The 21320-nt window shown below is 36.0% G+C and overlaps 1 protein-coding gene across 1 annotated transcript in view; it reads right to left on the bottom strand.

Annotated features, from left to right (window-relative positions):
- The window catches only part of Cep290 (centrosomal protein 290), an 82740-nt gene that overhangs the window by 44254 nt on the left and 17166 nt on the right, over positions 1-21320 (bottom strand). The window contains exons 14-28 of the mRNA XM_021173991.2: positions 20686-20848; positions 18930-19030; positions 18768-18855; positions 17132-17244; positions 16190-16948; positions 15862-15954; positions 15513-15597; positions 14920-15062; positions 14225-14389; positions 13229-13378; positions 12155-12270; positions 11706-11808; positions 11387-11617; positions 8048-8221; positions 896-1007 (exon numbers count right to left, since the gene is read on the bottom strand). Coding sequence (XP_021029650.1) covers positions 896-1007; positions 8048-8221; positions 11387-11617; positions 11706-11808; positions 12155-12270; positions 13229-13378; positions 14225-14389; positions 14920-15062; positions 15513-15597; positions 15862-15954; positions 16190-16948; positions 17132-17244; positions 18768-18855; positions 18930-19030; positions 20686-20848 — 2596 coding nt within the window. The remainder of the gene's footprint in view (positions 1-895; positions 1008-8047; positions 8222-11386; positions 11618-11705; positions 11809-12154; positions 12271-13228; positions 13379-14224; positions 14390-14919; positions 15063-15512; positions 15598-15861; positions 15955-16189; positions 16949-17131; positions 17245-18767; positions 18856-18929; positions 19031-20685; positions 20849-21320) is intronic.

Raw genomic sequence — 21320 nt, 5'->3', positions numbered from 1 at the left:
ATTATAAGCATGCAATATCAAATAATATCATATCACAATTTTATATTCAATAATATGGCAAGTCATGTATGGATGAAGATCTTTGTAGCATTATAAATAATGGCAAAAGTAAAAAATATTAATACTTTAATCATAATCACTCAAACAATATGATACTGCATAAATTTATATAAGAAAAATGATTAAAATATGGAAATATTTGGAATTTCTAATAAATTGGTGTAAATATAACAAGTAATGTTTACTATTTAAAATACATAAAAATAAAAACATACATAAGAGAATTATGATGATATACTGCTGCAATATAAATCCTCAAATTTTCTTTGATATTTCAAGGTAAAAGTTATCAGACAGTATACAACACATAAACTTTGTACTGAGAAAAACATGTATTTCAAAATTATCATTAGTTTTTACTGTAATGACAATTAAAACAGGTCTTCATGTGGGTCCTGTAACAATTGGAACTGGGGTCTTTCTCTGACTCAGTTGCCTGTCATTGGAGCCCCTTCCCGAGGTGGACTGCCTGGTCTGGCCTCATGGGGAGAGGATGCTCTTAGTCCTGCTGTGCAGAGTGGTACCCAAGTGGGGCTTCACCTCTCTGAGGGGAAGGGGAGGAGGTAATGGGGGAGGGATTTGTGAGGGTAGGACTGGAAGAAGTGTAGGGAGGGTTGCTGTAATCAGGATAGAAAGTGAATAAATAAATTAATGAAAAATAAAAATAGAAACAGCTAATGTTGAATCATAAATTTGTAACACTACATCTATGTATTCTGCTACAAAAAAGAATTTTTCAGTAAATAAAGAAAAACAAAACAAAACAAAACAAACAAACAAAAAAAAGCACTGTAAGATATTTATCACTTAGTATTCCCAGGGTAATAAGACTCACCTAACTTCATTTCTTGTTCCCAGGCCTGTTCAATGGTATGGAGTTTTTCCTTTGTAATCTCCAGCTCTTTACTGATAGCCTCCATCTGTTCTTTTAGCGATGCATTTTCACACTGCATAGAGGACAGACATCACAGATGAGCTTCGATGAAATAAGGATGAGAGCCACAGAAGCGACCGTGCTTTGCCTTGACTGTATTCAGTAGCCTTAAAACTCACAATCTACATTTTACTCTAAATAAGCCTCATTATAAAAAGATGAGAATAAAAAAATCACAAAGTGAAATTAGCTAGATCTAGAAATTTTTACAAATTAGTTTCTCACACATCATACAAACATGAGAGAGAGAGAGAGAGAGAGAGAGAATAGTTAAACTCTTGTGTATAATACACCTGACTGTAGATCGCCAAGCATTCATTTTTACCACTGAACGTTCCTACCCATCTTAACTAATAAGGACGAGCGAGGGTTTTCCCAACTTTCGTAAACTAGAGCCTCCATGCCTCATTCACAAGCACTTACGTGCACAGTGCACATCCCTAGCACATCATCTGAGGCAGGTGCTAGATGTTAACAATAAAAAGAAATAAGCCAAAACCCCATAGTTCACAGGCTTCTCCATTTGTGGTGTGTGTGTGTGTGTGTGTGTGTGTGTGTGATAGGAGTTCGGGGAAGGTAAACAAATGATGGACAATAAGAAGGTAAATTAAAAACTGCATCAAAAACTTCTAGACCTAGGAAGCAAATATACATGGTTCAGAACAAGAGGGGAGGAAGCAGGCATATCTATGTAAGAGCAGAATTTATACTAACACCATAAGTATGAGAAGAAGCCTGTCTTGCCAACCAATGGGCCATGAAAAGAGACAATGTTCAGCAAACTCAACTGCTCTAAAGCAGTGTTTCTCAGCCTGTGGGTTGCGGTTCCTATGGCAATTGAAGGAATCTTTCACAGGGGTCACATAACAACCACCAGAAAACAGATATTTACATAATACTTCATAACAGTAGCAATATTCCAGTTATGAAGTAGCAATGGAAATAATTTTATGGTTGGGGATCACCACAGAGAAGGTTGAGAACCACTGCTCTAAAGCAAGACAAGAGCTGGAAAGAGCAGATAAGGAAAACGAGATTCAATTAGGAAAAGACTAAATATTAGAAGACCTCTGCAACAACAAGCAAAATTAAGAACCTAGGACTTCAGATTTTGGAATTTAGAGAATGTGAGTTTCAATGAAATATTATCAATAGTAGGTTGGCCTATGGGCACCTGTATGGGGGATTGTTTTAACTAACTTTATTAATAGGGATTACACCATCCATTGTGGGTTCAACCACTACCTAGGAGGCAATTTGCAGAAATCAAGCTGAAAACAAGCCAGCTAGAGTGTATTCACCTGTCTGTGTTCTTGACTGTGCATCTGATGTGACTAGTTATTTCAAGTTGCTGCCTTGAATCCCCTTAATCATAAGTGGTTACCTTCACTATGTCCCTTAAATAAGCTCTCTGATAAGATGCTTTTGGACAGGGGATTTTATCACAGCAACAAAGAAGAACCTAGGACAGGAGCATCTGCAATATTCATCTGGACTTACCATTTGCACATCCCTAATCTGAACGTCTGAGATGCAAATGCGACCCAGTCTGAAATCATTTCAGTGGCAATCGGCAAAACTTGCACTTTAGCACAGTAACTTGAAAATAAGCTAATCAACAATACTCTACAGTTACAAAGTGTTAAAAAATTAATAAAATTAGGGGCTGGAGAAACAAAAGGGGATGTTATAATTAATTATACAAGATGAAAATGAATAAAATATGATTGTTTTGTTAAGGAATAAAAGTATACCAAGTTTTATATACAATGAATATAAAATAAAAACAGAGGCCTGAGGGTCTTTTAAATATATTGAGGGTTTTTTTTTTTTTTTTCATTTTGGGGTGTGTGTGTGTGTGTGTGTGCTTTTTGTCTCACTAATTTTCACTCCTTTGCTGTTTTGCTTGACTATTGATTTTCTTCTTCCTTTTGGGTGGAAGGCTGTTGTTATTTTTCCTGTTTTGTTTGTTTGTTTTGGTTTTGTATTTTTAAAGAAAGCAAAAGAACACAAAGTTGAGTGGGGAGAAAAGTGAGTAAGACGTGATTGGAGCTGGGAAGCAAAACTATGATGAAAAGACATTGTGATTTTTTTTTTAATAAAAATAAATACCATACTACTCAATTTCCCTTTTTACCTTCACCTCACATGGCATTGCTCATATCCTATCCTCCCTGTACCCTAGGTCTTTAGTCCATATGCCAGATGTCAGAGCCATTTTCTTTTCTGTCTTTCTTTACTACCGTCTAATTTTCCCCAATTTCAATAGTATCTTAGTGCTTAAAGAATAAAAAGATAAAAACAAATCCTTTTGTTCATTCTATCACAATTTATATCTGTTTCTCCTCACCTATCAAATTTTCCAGTTTCCCTCCTGCCTTCCATATTATCTGTCCAGTGTTTCTTTTTTTTTTCTTCTACTATTTCTTTATATTTTGAAATCTGATTTTTATAGTCTACATTCTCATGACACTTTACTCTTAAAAGGTATCAACATTTTCCTGATCACTATAACCATGGCCCTATATTCATATTCTCTCTCAATTCTATCCCTCAAACTCCTTCCAGAATAAATTAGCAATAATTCTATGATTTTAAGATCACACGGAAATGCCTTAAACATTTCCTCTTAAGAAGTTTACATTTCACTAAAGGAGGCAGACATGTAAATACATAGTCATGATGTAACATAAATAGTAGAATTTTGTATTGCTATAGGTAGCAACCATAAAGAAGAAAACAAAATTGCTTTCTGTACGGGGGGAGGGGGAGGGGGAGGCATGGCGGGAGGGGGAAACAGCAGTAAAACAGCTTTGAAATACAAATAAAAATTACTAAGATAATGAAAAGAGAGAAAACATGGTTACAAAACAGATGTACAAAATGCATATAAGAAAAAAGAACCACGATGCAGGCAATAGGAGCTCAACGTCTAAGACAATTTGTGAAATTTCTAAGAGCAAGAAATAACCTAAGGTAAATAGAGAAATAATGCTACCTTTTGCCATTCAGTTGAAGCCTAAATATGGAGAGAGTGACATGATGATAGTGTTTATGACAATCATTTAGTGGCAGTGAATTAAAGGAGGTTTAAGTCTGGAGATAGCAGTATGAGAAACTGCTGCAATGAACAAGGTATAGACAATACCATTAAAGATAGGCTATAAAAGATGTGATTATCATGTTAAAATTATAAATTAATTGAAGAAAGTATCGAAGACAAAGAAAATACTAACAGATTCCCACTTCTCTTACTTTTGTTTGCTTGCTTGAGACAGTCAAACTGACAGTGGCCTCATTCGTATACCGTCTAGGCTGGCAATGGACTCATGATCTAATTGTTCCTAACTCTCAGATGATGAGATTAAAGGTGTATGTATCCACACCAGTCTCTAACAGTTGCTGTAACTGGATGATGGGCTTCTGTAGTAGAAAGGCTAGCCTTGAAATACTGAGCTTTGAAGTAGCTGTCAAGCAGGCCAGAAATAAATTGACTATTTAAAAAAATCTTATAATCCTAAAGGGGTCACAAATCTCTTAAAATCTCTAATACTGAGGGATGGGCACTGGACTATGTTGTCTTTAAGTAAATTTTGGAAGCCTTGTTGAGCAACAGACAATAGTGAAGAATGACATGTCCCTCTTCCAAAGTTATAGAAAGCAACAGAATTTCTATCTTCCTATTTAGACAATAGCTTGAGACATTGAACTATACACTAAGAGTACCAGGCTGTGAGCTCCACTCACAGGCACACACTCTAGGAGACAAGCCCACCTGAAAATGAACCCTTCTCTGAGCCCTGGCTGGGGGCCATATATGTGAGTGAGCGTTTTCACACTGACCCCAGTACCCCTGCCACTCCCATTGTCATTTTCCAATGGAATATTTTACTGAGAATTATTTTTCATCCAATACATTCTGATCAGTTTTTCCACTGACCTAACTGTCATTCTGAGTCCCTCGATTCTTCCTAGCCTAGATAACAGACACTGCAGAACAAAGATAAGCTATCTGTAGCATGCTGACCGAGTTCTGATATCCAGAAGCCACAGCAAGAATAAACTAGGTATTTTATTCCCTAAATTTTGCATGCAGTTTTGTCACATCGCAACTGGAGGACACAGGTATTTATCAAGCATGAGATGAATTAATGATTAATACCATATAAGTTAAAAGATAGTTATTAAATCACAAGGTATATGAACTTTCCAAAAAGCTTTTACTTTAATTATGCATGTGTGTGTATGTGTATGTAGCATGTACATGTGAGTGCAGGTGCGACGCTCCTGGAGCTTGAGTTACAGGCATGTACCTGACCATGAATTGAATGCTGGAATCTGAACTCAGGCCCTCAACAAGGGCGGCAAGCACTCTTAACTACCATGCTTTCCCTACAGCTTTAGTATAAGCAGGTTGTTTTATTTATATATATTAACGTTAAGGAGTAATTTAAAATAAATTTCTTTGAGAAAACAGAAAAACTAAATTAAAAAAATAATTCACTGAAGGCAAACAATATGCCTCAGCAAGTAGAAGCAAGCCTCCCAGACCCTACCATGAACTGACTCCTGAAAATGATTTGACCTAAACGCGCACACACACACACACACACACACACACACACACACACACGAGAGAGAGAGAGAGAGAGGGAGAGAGAGAGGGAGAGAGGAGGAGGCACACACAATAATGATAGTGAATAAAATTTAAAGAATTATTAACTGAAGCCTAGAGATGAAGCTCAGAGTCTCATTTTTAGCATTAGATAAACAGAAAATATTATTTCAAGATAGTACTAATACATAATGACACAAGCTATTTTGTGGAAGTCATCAGAAACACAATGTTTGATTTATTTTGTGTGTTTCCCTAAGCGAGTAAGAGCTTGTGAGCTAACTGAATTGTTTTCTATTCAATGCTTGTGGATCTTAAAGGAGACAAAGCCTAAAGGCACATACCTCTATTTCTACAGAGTGGCCTGTAGCACATACTTCTATTTCTACAGAGAGGCCTGTAGCACATACCTCTATTTCTACAGAGAAGCCTATAGCACATGCCTCTATTTCTACAGAGAGGAATAACAAAACAAAAAACAAAAACAGCAACAACAACAAAAACCAACCAACCAAAAACCCTTGCTTGCTTATATAAAACAATGTAGAGAGTTGGAATGGAAAGAGCACTGACTGTTATTATCAGTAACTACAGTTCCAGAGGCTCCAATAACCATGTGGTACACATACAGAGATTAAAAAAAAAAAAAACATAAAAGAAAAATAAATCTTTTTTTTTTTTTTTTTGAGGCAGGGAAACATTTCTGTAGATGGATTTGCACCTTCTAGTCTCAGTATCCAGGAGGCAGAGACCGGACCTTCAGGGCACACTAGCTAGGTAGACTACCCAGAACTGGCAAAAATCCAGGTTCATTTCACTAAATAAAAAGTGAGGAAGCCAGCACTTGGGAGGCAGAGGCAGGTGAAATTCTGAGTTCGAGGCCAGCCTGGTCTACAGGTTTACAGAGTGAGTTCCAAGACAGCCAGGGCTACACAGAGAAATCCTGTCTCAAAAAAACAAACAAACAAACAAAAAAAAGTGAGGAACAATAGAGGAAGCTATCCAACACCAACTGCAGGTCTTCACATGCACATACGTGCATATTCTTCTGCACAAGGCAATGTGCCACACGCATACAAACACACATCCACATCCACACGGAACACCAAGGATACAAAGAAGGTTAAGAGTCAAGACAGAATGTCTAGTCTGCGTGAGCCACGTGTATGAGGGCAGGCACACATGTGACTTAACAGATGTGCAGAGGTCTAAGGACAACTTTTGGAAGTCTGTTCTTTGTATTCACTTTGAAATAAGCAGTGTATTTTTATCATTTCTGCCTCTGCTACATATTGCAGACTAGCTGGCCACAGGCTTCTAGGCAAGGCAGTTTTCCTTTCACTAACTTCCTTCTTGCTATAGGAACAACGGTATTACGGGTCCATAATAATTGGCTCCATTAATTAATATAGGAAAACCCATCTTGACTGTGGGGACAGGATTCACATCCTTATTAGTGGAAATGACTATATAAAATGGAGAAAGCAAGTTGAGCAATAGAAAATATTAATTGGTCTGCGTCTTGATTGTACATACAACATGACCAGCACATTGAGATCCTGCTATGTTGAATTCTACCATGATAGACACTATCATGATCTATGAGTCAGAACAAACCCTTCCTTTTTTAAGTTGTTTTGATTGAAGTGATTTAGTATGGAAACAAAAAAGAAACAAAGACATATGTATTCCAAGATCCAAATGACTTGCCAGGTAAATGTTTTTATATACTGAGCCATCTCCTTCATCCCCGCCCTGATTTTTAGTATTTCCATAACATGAAAGGATGGAGAACTGGAAAGCTCATCCAATATCTAGGCAATGCCACTAATAATTCACCCACAGTCAAATAGATCCATCATAAGAAATAGAATCTAGGGGCTGGAGAGATGGCTCAGTGGTTAAGAGCACTGACTGTTCTTCCAAAGGTCCTGAGTTCAATTCCCAGCACCCACATGGTGGCTCACAACCATCTGCAATAGGATCTGATGCCCTCTTCTGGTGTGTCTGAAGACAGCTACATAAAATAAATAAATAAATCTTAAAAAAGAAAAAAGAAATAGAATCTAGGGATTCTGAGGATCAGAAAAGAAAGAAATGGATACAGAATAGCATTTCCCTCTTTAATTACTATATCCTAGCTGTGCTTTGAAAGAAGTTTGGCTTAGCTAAATCATACAAGAGCCATAAGAGGATGACCTAGATAAAGTCAGCATCAAGTCATTTGCAATTATAAGTACATAGCATGTCACATGTTGGTATATGCATTGATACCCAGGATAAACCACAATTAGATTATAACTATTATCATACCTCCAACATTATTTGATAAATAAGAACCAATTTTAATCATTTGAAATCAGCAGAATTCCTACAGACCCCAGGATGCCCTGAAGTAAATGACGGGAATAACAAGGTTTAAGGTCATAGACACTCACCTCCAGGTGTTCTAAGTTACTTGTTCTTTGAACAAGCATATTATCTTTCTGCAAGATGTCCCTGTACTTAGTAGTCAGCTCATTGTACTGCTTATTGGCTAGTTCTAATTCAGACAAAGAAACACTATTATCTATAACTTTCTGAAGAGCTGCAATCTTGAAGGTGGCCATTTCCTGAAAGAGAAAAAAAAAAAAAAGGATACACCAAGTTAACTTTGCATATTTTTTCTGGCAAAGCCTCAGTCACTTTTTAAAAAGAAAATTCAGCTGAAAGCAAAATAGTTGAAAGCCATTTGAAAAATGTGTAATATTTCCTATGCTATTCTTTCAAATAGGAAACAATATTTGGAAAGTTTTAATTAAGGATTTAAGTGAGTCCTTTTATAAGTTATGACAGAAAAAGGAAGTACAATTAATTTGAGAAAGTATAATGAACAGAAGGCATCCTTGGATACCTTTTCTAAGTCATAGAGGATTAAAATCCACTAAGCATCTGGCAGTTTAAGTGACAGAATTAATGAATGCTGTCTATGTCTGCTTTCTTCAAGTGACACAAACGCAACCTTTGGTTCTTGTTATTGACTGATTAAAATATCTAACTAGTAACAATAAGGATTTAGTTTACTTATTTCATGTTTGCTATAGTTTAATATAGGATATTCCCCCAAGACACATGTTACAATCTGATTCTCCAGCACGGTGCTATCAGGAAGTTGCACCAACTAAGACGTGGGGTCTGGTGTAAAATGTAACATCACTTGGGTTGTGCTTTCAAAGAGGATTATGGGACCTTTGTCTTTGTGCCCTCTTTTTCTTTTCGTTATAATTGGCTATGAAGTGAGAAGGTCCCTATTACCTGCCCTCTTACTATGATGTATACGCGCGCGTTACCACAGTCCAAAGGTAATGAGGCCATGCTCCCAAACCTTCAAGTAGCTGAACCAAAACAACCTTCTTCTGTTTCTCAGTTTAATAATCTGAGGTATTCGGTAGAGTCCCGGGAAGAGGGTAACACAATATTCTCCGATAGCTCTGAAAAGTCATTAATGAATGGCGTGAGGTGGTTTGATGAACACCAAAAAGGTGCCGGGACTCTTTCCAGTTCTTCCCAGTGAGATGCCCATGACAAGGAAGTACAGTGATATCATGGGAGCAACAAAGAACCGAACCGCCCGCTGAAGGGGAGACGAGGCACTCATAGTTCCAGACTTAGAAGTCCTGAGTGTAGCAAACTTTCTATCTAATTGAAACAGCTTCTCCTCATGTAAATGAGTATATACTCTTCTACCTTAGAGGGATCTGGTTTCAGTTTGCAATGAAGGTTGGTTAAAAGACATGAATTATGTCTTGTTTCCGTTAAAATATCCTCTTTTCTTATTTTCTATAAAAAAAAATCATGAACCCTAAAAACTGTGGTTGAAGAAAGAAGAAAGGAGGATGGCAGAAACCTCCAGCTCATATTTTTTCACACTCTGTACTGGTAAAACTTCAGAAGGGTCCAATCTGTTTTAAAAGCCACAATAATAAAAACAAGAGCATTTGTAAGTCTCAAACTTCCTCATCTGAGAGAGCCAGCTCTCACGTGCCAGTCCAGGTGCATGTGGCTGTTTCTGTTGCAGAAGGGCTCCCTGGAGGATATTCTGTTAGCGGGGTAGCAGGGCAGGGGCAGCAGCTACACAAATGTTTTATATATTCCATTTCAACTCAAAAATCCTAATATTGAAAGTAAAAAGTATCATTTCAAGTTACTAGAATATGTTATTTTTGCCAATGTATGTTCAGTGAGATAGATTCCAAGGAACATAAGAACTTTAAAGCAGTTTTATGATATATTAAGAAGTATTACAGCTGTTATTATTTTTAATTAATATATGATATATATATAAATAATTACTTTAATCTCTCAGCTGTATGTAAAATAGTGAAGAACATAAAGCTACAAAGTTAAATATGAATTCACATTCTAAAAATGTACACTTCATGTTGTCCAAGGAAAGAGAGAAGCAGCAATGATAGACATGGTGTAATAAGTTCTGGGTGTGGAAACATTTTCATCTCTACAACGAAACAGGGCTCTTTAAGGAATTAGATTACTTTATAATCGAGCAGAAGTAGTATCTACGTTAGGTCTAGAAAACATTATTATGCCAGAAAACACATCAAGCAACGTTTTAAAAAACAATGGGTCCTCGCTAAAATAACTAACATACATCATGAAAAGCCTCTGATGAGAATTAACAATTGAGTAGGATGTGCCTACTGTTTAAAAGTCTGTAAAACTCTCATGATAGGCACAGAAGAACTTCATGAGGAAACAAAGAAATTACCCCAGAATCAGAGCACACACATGTGCACATGTGAACACACCTGACTACACCTGTACACCCGCCCTGCCTACACCTGTACCCATGTGCACATACCTGAGTACATTTCTACACACACCTGCCTACATCTGTACACATGTACACACACCTGCCTACACCTGTACACACGTGCACACACCTGCATTCTATAGCTGGTGGTAAGGAGAGATCAAAGCACTCGTCCTGCTTTACAGTGGGGGATACACTTCCAGAGTACGAGATGCCCTGGGTAATGACAAGAAGTTTTTCACTTCCTAAAGAATGTAAAAACACTTACGTAATGGGAAAATCGTGAACACCTATAACAGGCACTAATCATGAATGCTAAAATTATTTAAAAAAATAGAAAAGGAGCCTTTCTTTAAATCATGTGAAAATCTTAACACTTAAAAATGAAGGTATACATCAAAAAACTATGTAATTCCCCACAAAACACCATCCAAACCATGATACCCTTTGAACTAATGATTATTGTTTAAGATATATTCTTGCTAACGCTATTTAAATTGAATCAAACCCAGGCCTCAGAGCAAAACTTGATACAATCAAAATAAAATAAATCAATTAAATATTCTTCAGAGAGAAAAGTATAACAAAGCAAAATAGGTTGCTGTATTTGGGATTTAGGACATGTAACCATCAAATTCAATAAATGCATTATTCATCATCAAATCCTAGAAAACCAAAGAAAACTGAATACAGCCTACACATTAGGAAAAAGGGAAAACTGTCAGTGTTCTCAGTAGAATATCATTATTACAGTTGTGTAAACAAAAGCTTTCCATTGTAGAGATGCACACTATAAATATTTAGGAGAGAAATGTCAACAATTTAAATGTTCCTACAAAAAAACTGGATGAAGTAATTACACCAAATGTCAATAGACATTAACCGTTAGCCCTGGTGATGTATGCACATGATCCTCACTATCATCAGACCCAAAAAGTTCCTGAGCAAAGAAATAAGTCAGAAATACCTTGAATCTTTGCAAACTTCCAAGTTTTTCAGTAACTTCGGCTTCCATGGCTATGACGTCATTCTTGTGTTTCCCGTTTTCCTTTCTCAGATGCCGCTCCATCTCCACTAAGGTGGTATACTGCCGGATGAGGGACTTCTCGTTCACTTGCAGAACGGTGATTTTCCTACTGTTTTCTGAGAGCATTTTCTTCATTTCGTTCGAATCCATCTGAAGAGCACTGAGCAAATTCTGGAGAAAACCACAGCGACATTACTGAGTGAACGGAGCTGTCCTCATCTGTACCTGCGGCCAAAACGGTGCTCAGAGCTGCACTTACATTATACTCTTTTACTTTCACAGCATCCTGCTCAGCTTGATCTTCCAGTTTTCTCTTCTCCTCTCTTATCATCTCAGAGTCTGTTTTCCAAATATCCTTTTCACTGTAACAAATACAATAATGATGAAAAAGAGAATAAAGTAAACCGAATACAGTGCTTAACCACAAGAGGGATACATTTAGGTTATGAGAGCTTTAAAGTTTCTCAGAATGAAAGACACAGACGGTAAAGTCAGAGCAACTTGCTCAGTGCCTCACACCTACCAAATGTTGGAATCTGACTAAACTCTATCAGTCCCAGATAAAGAGAGTTAAGATCACTAAGCTAGTTTAGAAACGTGTTGAAACATGTTCTCAGCAGTGATTAAATGGAGAAGGATCAATACTTTATTTTGTGACTGTCAGTATAATAGTAAACTATACTTATAAAGTTTTCAAAATATAAATACCTTAGATATTCTTTATATAATAAACTTTGTTGATGACGAATCACTGCAAATTTTCTGTTATAATCTTCAAGAGAATCTTCTAAATGTTTTAATTTCTTTTCTTTATTGTCTAGTTCCTAAAATTTGGTTTATAAATAAGAATATAAATAGCATTAGACTATATTTTGAATTCGGAAACTGCACACTCACATTCCAAAATGATTATTCAAACTCTGTATTTTCAACATTTTATAAGGTAAAAAGAATGAGGCAATACACATAAAAAGGTCTATAAGACAAGCAAATTATTCTTTTAAATATGGTAGCTGCAGTAAGCCCACAAACTATCAGATCCACAATTCATGTTAAGCACAACTGTTTATCAGACTGACAAGTTAAATACTCAACTTCTATTACTTAGTCACATATTCTTTACCAACATATAATACTGTGCCACCACTAAAATTAGCCTATTTCTCTTTAGATATGGTAAAACTGTGGTTTTTACAGTAATCATTTGTTTAAGTGTATTTTGGTGGTTTTGAGTAGATTTTTCTAAGTACAATAATAGGTTTAGTGATGTTGTAGACATTAAAGTGTAAATGAAAATTTGAAAACACCTCATCAGCTCCTTTTAATCCCATTATACAGATAGCAAACAGTAAAGCAAGTACAGGGCACGTGATATAATAGAGTGAGTACCCTACCAGCTAACAGTTTACACAGGAAAGGGAAGCTTTTCTGGTGATGAACACAGAAAGAGACAATTCTAATAACAGCACCCTCTGAACAGCACCAAACCTTACCATTTCACTCTCTCACTTTTCTAAGCAGCAATAAACACAAATACTCAGCTACTTCATATTACTGTTTATAATTCTTCATGTCCTTCTATATTTCAAATGAATAACACATAAGTGAATGAAAATCATGAACATATTTTATATGTAGGTAAATGGAATAAACTATTTATATTAGTCCAGCTGACTATCTACTAACAATCTATTTGTTTATTCTAAGAATTAAAAAAAAATTCATAGACTAAATTCAGAAACATACTATCAAAACTGTCATTAAGACAAAAAATTTCAGTACCTGCAAAAGATGTATTAAATATTCATTCTGAGAATTGATGATATAGGCACTGGATGGTGCTATCCCATCGGGTAAGTCTATGCCTTTGTAAACTACATTGGAGCTTGCAGATTGACGTAAAAGGTCAGTTTCTTTTTCAAGGTGATCAATCTGGAAACAATCCAGGAATGATTATTGCATTTAGGAAAAATACAATGCAGCAAGTTATACTGACATGAATCAACTAAATTAAGTCTTAATTTGTCTTAGGAATGCCTAAAATTAGATTTAGAGCTATCCCATTCTCTTTTATAGTACAAAGAACTTATTTTTCCACATCATTTCTTAAAAAAACAATGTGCAGAGGGTGAGAGATGCTGAGATGTTCAGTGGAGCCAGGACTCAAGGATCTACGTGGAAGAGTGTGTGGGCAGAAAGGTCATAAGGACCTGTGGTTGTGGATGGCTCCAAGAACACAGCGTTTTCAGACTCAGCAGGGCATATGCACATAAGAACTCATTGAGACGGTTGTGACACCACACTCTGTATCTGCACAAGAGCAGCCTGACAAAACCCCAGCACAGAGGAAAGGATCAAGTCACAAAGTTCCAGCCCTAGTGAAAAAGCTTTCTAGTTGGTAGCTTCCAGGAGAGAGAGAAAAAAAATCTGTTTTCTTTAGTAGAGAAACCCTGGGTGATGAAGCACACCCCAGGGCAAGCACCATGTTCAGTAGCTAGTCGGCCATCCCAAATCAGATTCCATGGTTTGTCCATGTTTAAGACGGAACACAAATATGAACTTAAGAAGGATCTGAGAAGGGCAGTATATGATCAAAATATACCATATGAAATTATCAAAGACTAGAAACATTTTTCAAAATCTCCTTTAAAAACATGTGGTCTTAGGGTTGAAAGAACTCAAAGGACATCTTCCCCTCATAAAGCAGTGTTGTTAGGAAGTTTCCTATTAAAAATAATCATAGGTTTAATATTTTCTTATATTTAATAAAATTTTTACCTTTAAGTTTGCTTTTACTAACTGCTGTGAATAATTTACAGCCTCTTTCCGAGATTCCCTGAGTTCTTGTCTTAATTCTTCATTCCTTCCTGTAAGTTGGTCAACTTGGGCTTTTAGATGCAAGCTGGCATCGAAGATTCCTTCTGCATTCTTTGATTCCATAGCCTTGTATATTTATATTATGTATTATAAATGCAATGAAAAACAATAAAATCATAGTCAAGAAAAATATGCCTTTAAATGACTAATCATCTTTCCATGCTCACTGCAATGTCCAATAAAATGCTCATTACATTTCTTATGAAGTAATATTTATAAAAGTTTAGCATATTTATTACACAGTGATTACTTCATTAAAATAAATAGCCTTTAGTAAATATTTATAGATTAGAAAATGATCAGCACACATGAGCCAGCTTATTAGCTGAGCAAATAACTTTGACTCCTTCCATATCCACATCCTCACTCATCTATCAAGCAGAAGCATCAGTCGGCCAGCCTGTGGACGCAGTGATGAGCAGCCATAGTGGGCACCAGCTACATTTGCCTGCCATAACAGGCTATACCTGGAATGTATAATTTGTTCTTTTTCTTCTGTTGCTTTTTAACTGAGTATTTTATCACAGCATCAAAATGAAACCAATATAGGAGAGGGGTTGGCTGAAGGAAGACATTAACATGAAAACATAACTTACGTTAACCAGTCTTTCAAGACTCGGGATGATTAAAGATGTTTCACCTCCTTTCACATCTGAATCCTTGGGCATGTCCTTAATAGCTTGCAAAATTTCTTTCATACCTTCTTCAAGTTGCTTATTTTCTTCAACTAATTCTTTTACTGTAATTATAATTTTTTCACATTGAATGAATAGGTCTTTTCTACAAAGTATTATTTCATGTTCATGACAGATTTCAAATGGAAAAAAATTTGAAAAACAAACATGGAAATAAAAAATTCAACTATAATTTCAACATAAATGCTGAATTAAACACCACATCTGTTTTAGTAATATAAATATGCAAATATGTAAATGAAAATTAATATATATAAATGCAGATATATATGGTATAGCTCTGTCCATTAAAAATCTTTAATGTTTTTAAGTTTACCTTCACTTGAGCATAAAATATGTGACACAAATTTTCATAAAAACTGGAAATATTCCATAACAATAAACACAGCAATATAAACTACAAAGCTAAGTAACATAGACTGAGCTATATATTATAAAGGCAATTAAAGACTTAAAAAATAGGAGCAGATAAGAAAGACATAAGAGTGACTTACGTTTATCCTGGAATTTAGCAATTACTGCCTTACTTCTTTCTAGATCTTTTTCCTTCTCAACCAATTCTCTTGAAAGAAACTCATTCTGAACAAAGAGAGTAAAAATGTATTATATCTCAGTAATAAGCAGGTTTCAAGTTAAAACAATGCTTTACTGATTCATGTTTGGCCCACCAGAAAACAAGCTAGAGCAGCATAGCAGCTATAAAGTCCAGAGGGCAAAACAGAGATGGCCAGTCTCTACCACCTCTTTCACCCACATTCCCCATGGCAGGGCACAGAGATGTACAGGGGTTTCTGCCATTAGTGTCAACTGTATTGTTGTCTTCATGGTCGATCTTTACACTACCTGTTCTGCCTGGCTTCTCTGATGGTCAAGTTCTAATTCTGCATTTCTACTCTGCTCTTCTTGGATCAGTAAATCCTGAACTATGGTTTCATTCTAAAGAAACATTTAATATATTAATTAGGGGAATCAACAAATTTAATGCTAATATACTGCAATTTTAGATTTTTTAAAAGTATAGATTTGTTATACATGAGTGTTAATGTGTAAGTAAACAGAAATCTTTCCAGAATTTTTTAGAGAACTCCAGTTAATAATAATTAATAATTAATAATAACAATAATAATAATAACACAGGAATTGCATGAATTTATTTGGAAAGGAAGCTCACCTGAGATCTAAGGAATACTAGCTTGTGCTGTAGCTGACCTGTAAAATTTTCAAGGGGGTGTATCAGAGATGGTTTGGATTGTGCAGTAATGGGCACAAGATCTGAAAGATTAACTTGGATCTTACTGCTCAACATCTCAGTTTGTGAGGGTGATTCACTTTGTCCTTTATCATCTTTCAAACTGAGATCGGCATGCTTTATTTGAGAATAGAGCTGGTTATCTTCTGATGTTACTTTATCCACATCATGGTCATACGACTGTTGAGGAAATATTGAGGAGCTCTGCCTATGTGATAATCTCTGCATTAATTCTGCAGCTGCTGGTGATGCTTGAAGAGATGAACTGCTCTTCTGTAGGAACCTGGTTTTCTCTAGACCTCGATGGTTTCCTGACCCTTTCTTCATATGGTCATCAGAGAGAGAGCATAAGTATTCACTTAGTTCTTCACTGCTGTCCTTACTGAAGGTACTGACTAACGATTCTAGGTTTCTCAAAGATCGTAGACATGGTGCTTTAAAAATCTCCCTTATTGTTATAGCTTCTGGAGTTGCACTGCTGTCTTTCAGTTGCATAAATGAGGAGCATCTGGTTAAAGAGACAACAGGGTCCCCTGCACTGCCTACACTCTGATGGATTCCAGACAGCATTCTCGATAAGGATCGTGTGGCCATGTTCTCCTCTGCCTCACTTTGATCTGACTGTAGAACACTGAATGATGGTCTCCTATGCAGCAGCTCTGTTTTAGCTGAACTCTTAATCTGTATGCAAAGTAAATAATGTCTCATTAATCAATCTTCTGACCACCACGCTATTTAAGCAAGCAAAAATTATTATTTAATGGCCTAAGGGGGCAGAGGTGCTAAATGAGATTAAGTGCAGAAAATACCCAACTGCTAGCATTTTTCCTTCTTCTTAAGTCAGAGCACTACTGTTGTATTTACCTTTGATTGTGTTTCATTCATATTATTGAGGCTCATAAAATTTAGTTTTCTTCCTCCTATTTTATTTTCATAAGAAAAGGTTTCAGATAAGTTCAAGTCGTCAATGGTTAATCCTACAAGACGAAAGAAATAACAAATAAGAAGCAGCAACAACAAAAATAATAACTCTCCTTTATTCTAATACAAGAATAAAGTTGTAATGCAAAAAATGGTTTAATATTTTTAAAATCCTTCACCAATATGCAGCCAATATAACCTTGATCTAGCTTATTTTTAATAAGCTATATCAATAAGGGAATAATTTGAATTATATCATCTTAATCATTTTATTCTGTATTAATTTTAAAGTACCCATTGATAAGTAGTAAGACATTTTAAAAATGTAAAGAAATAAATTAAAAGCCATAAATTTTTATTGTATATATTTACATCTTACTTTATTTTTGTGCTGCTGGCAAGTGACTTTGTGCAGGTTCTATACATGCTAGACAAGTGTCCCTATACTAGGGTTTCACGGAGGTTTGCATAACATGTCAGAAAAGGGGGCAGAAATATATTAAGAGCCAGAGGACCAGGACATCTGTGCAAAGATTGAGTCTTTTGTATGCGACATAGAAGTTACACCCATGAAACTGCAATAGCACAGAAGTTTAAACAAGACCTGAACAATGAATATGCCTGTTAATATTCTAACATGGACAGGGAAAATCACATGGGGCCTCGACACTAGATGAAAAGTTCTAAGAAACTGAAAAATGCTGAGAGAAGGAGAACTTGTCTTCCCCTTAGATAAGTCCTCTACCCAGTATAACAACGCCAAGTGTCAGCCCTAACAACAAGCAAATAAGCCTAACACTAATGGATTCAGTAGTTTTATTTATACACACACACACACACACACACACACACACACACACACGGGATGGGGGTGGAATGAGAAATGGGAGGTGAAGGAGGGTGAGAAAATAATCTCTCTATATTTTAATTTTTAAATGTGTGTAATGCTCTTTCCGAGGACCCAAGTTTAGTTCCCAGCACCCACACCACGCAGCTCACAATTGCACGGAACTCCGGCTCCAGGGAATCCAGTGCTCTTTTCTGGCTTCCACAGGCACTGGCATACATAGAGCAGGCAAACATATATATGGAAATAAATAATATATATATATGAAGAAAGCTTCTATATATGATCCTCAAAAAGTGAACTGCAATGGCTGTTATAAAGATCACACTGTCCTTTTAAAAGGAAGGTGAACAAATGAATGTTAATATAAGATTAATGAAAAATTCCAGTAAATTGTAATAAAATTTAATTTAAGCACTCCCAATGTACAGCACTGAAAACAAAGAAGCATTCTAAGGATGAAATACAGCAATATAAAAATTACTGTTTTAAGATATTCATCATAACATGGTAGGGAACAGAGTGTACACCGAATTTTTCAAAAGTCCATAATTCCAATCTAAATTCTTAACTGTTTCAGATTCAGGGTCACACTCAATTATACCCAGCTATCTCTTTGTGAGAGCACATGCACAGCAACAGAGCACAAGCACCCTCAACACAGAGTCCGCCCCGTCTGCAGACGCCTGCTTTCCGCGTGACTCTTTCCAAGTGAGGGGTAACTGAGAATACCTGAGGCTGCGTTCCTTTTGCCTCTTTCTTGAGCCATTTGACGAATTTTTCTTTTCAAGTCAAGACGCTCCTCCTCTAGACTTTCGATCTGCAAAGCACGAGTTATTAGTACTTCTCCTTAGTTCAGATAAGAAACTTGTCAACTGAGCGACCATCACTTGCCTCTTTCAAAAGAACCTGGTTCTCAGCTCTGTACTGTTGCTGCTTTAAGCGTTTGCTGTTTCTAAATTCAGTCAAATCAATCATTGTCTTGGGTTCAAGGCCTGAAATAGAAAGCAAATAATTACAAACTTAAAAACTTGCAAATGAATGACAAAATCTTCACAGAACACGAAATAAGTAGTATTCATTATCATTTGAATCATAGAGACTTCTTATACAAGATGTCCAGACAGTTATACTATAAGAAAGCTAAATGTTAGCTAATTATAAAAGTCCTAACATGCTGCAAAGGTACTACAATTCATTAACTAAGAAAGTCTGTCATTATGTAAACGACTCAGTGCTCACTTGAAACAATATAGAGATGACATTTAATAATATGATTAGACTAAATCAAATGCTTAAAGTAATACTTGTCAAATAGCAATCTTTATTACTAATCATGTTGTTATTGATTTAATCCTCTCAGCTAACCTAACTCCTCCATTATATGCCTCCATTATAGTTCCTGATTCATAAATAACTAGGCGGTGAAATCAAGTACCAAGACAGTCTAAATAGTTGTACATCAGACTTTATATATTAAAAGCTAAACCCATTACAGACAAGAAAGAAACATGGTGTTTGTGCCAGCGGTCTAGTCTAGATAGGTCAGAAGTTATCCACACATACTTCTACATTCCTGGCTGGGACTAGACTACTCACGTCAATCAGAAATCTAGCTTAACCATCCAGTATAAGTTCTAGTTAAATTATTTCAGAAATAATCAATAAAAAGTATTTATTTTTCTTCTACACAAAGATTTCCTCGATTGTTAGTTTAACTCTAGGAAGGACTAATTGATAGCCAGTGAGTACAATGAATCACTATATGAATCAGTCATTTTAAAGAAGCAGTTTAGATTGGACACTTTAGTTATAACTTACCCAAGGTAAAGTAGTAGTACTAAATATTTCACCCCTAATTTTAAAAGTACATAAATCCCCATGTTATATTTGGAAATTACATCTTAGACTAAATGGAACTCCTAAAATACGCAAGAAAACATAAGCAGTTTATAATGTGTTTATATATCCCTAAAAGGTTTACAAAGGACTTTTAAATGGCCTCAAAAAATCATTTTGTAAACTAACAATTCATACAGTTGTTTCTTTCTTTCTTTTTTTTTTAATTTTTTTTTTTTGTTTTGGTTTTTTCAAGACAGGGTTTCTCTGCTCTGTATAGCACCGGCTGTCCTGGAACTCACTCTGTAGACCAGGCTGGCCTCGAAATCAGAAATCCACCTGCCTCTGTCTCCCAAATGCTGGCATTAAAGGCGTGCTACACCACTGCCTGGCTGTACAGTTGTTTCTTATTGCAGAGAACCAGCTATCCTCTTATATTCAGCGTAATGCAATGCACTTTAACCATTCGATTATTACTGAAGGCACACTGGGTCGATGAAAGCCATGTTCTTTATCAACCATCAGGCCCCAAACCCACTTCTGTCAGAGTACCTCCACTTTTGTATAAGTGCTTCTACAGCAAACAAAAATTTGGACAAAATACCACCAACGGCTAGAAAGAAATAAACAAATGTAAGGTAAGAGCTAAAGGGGAAGTAGAGGGCAGGAAGGAGAACATGTCAGCAGAATATGTGCGCTTTGCTTGAGGAATAGGACCACTTCCCCTACAAAAGTAAAACCAACCTAAAGAAAACGAAGAGGACTTGAAAATCAGACTGAGGACAAAGCAATATCTCAGAAAACAGCTTACCAGCCCGCTCTCTAAGGGCTTCGTTTTCATCTAGGATGTCATTGATCTTCATCTCAAGCTTATTGATTTCCTTGGTCAACACTTCCATCTCTCCATCTCTTATTTTAATCTGGGCTTTACAATTCTTTATTTCCATAACAGCATCTTCTAAGCCATATACTCCCTGAAAAATACCCCATCTAACTTCAATATTTCATAATTTATTTGAATAAACAAATCAAAGGTATGAATTTACTTATTTTATTAAGGTGATGGGTTAACTTACCTATACCTGTATTTTATATGACAGACTTTTTATAACTGATACATAAAAAAATAAAAATAGTACATATTAATGGTACATATTAACCTTTCACTGTACTTCTATAAACCAAATCTAGTAAAGAGGGCAGAATATAAACATCTGACCCAAAGGCAATGTGACTCAGCATATGACAAATTGAACACTGAGTACATACAGATAGACATAAAGGCAGAGATAAAGCATACCAATCAGAATGTATACTTAGCTGCCTGATGAATCAATTTAGAGATATGAAGAGTCAGGCCTCAACAGATACAAAAATATTGAAATTGTCCCATGCATCCTATCAGATCACCATGGACTAAGGCTGATCTTCAATAACAACATAAAT

The sequence above is a fragment of the Mus caroli genome, chromosome 10 (assembly GCF_900094665.2).
Source record: "Mus caroli chromosome 10, CAROLI_EIJ_v1.1, whole genome shotgun sequence".
NCBI lineage: Eukaryota > Metazoa > Chordata > Mammalia > Rodentia > Muridae > Mus > Mus caroli.
This window is presented reverse-complemented; position numbering and strand designations above follow the sequence as displayed.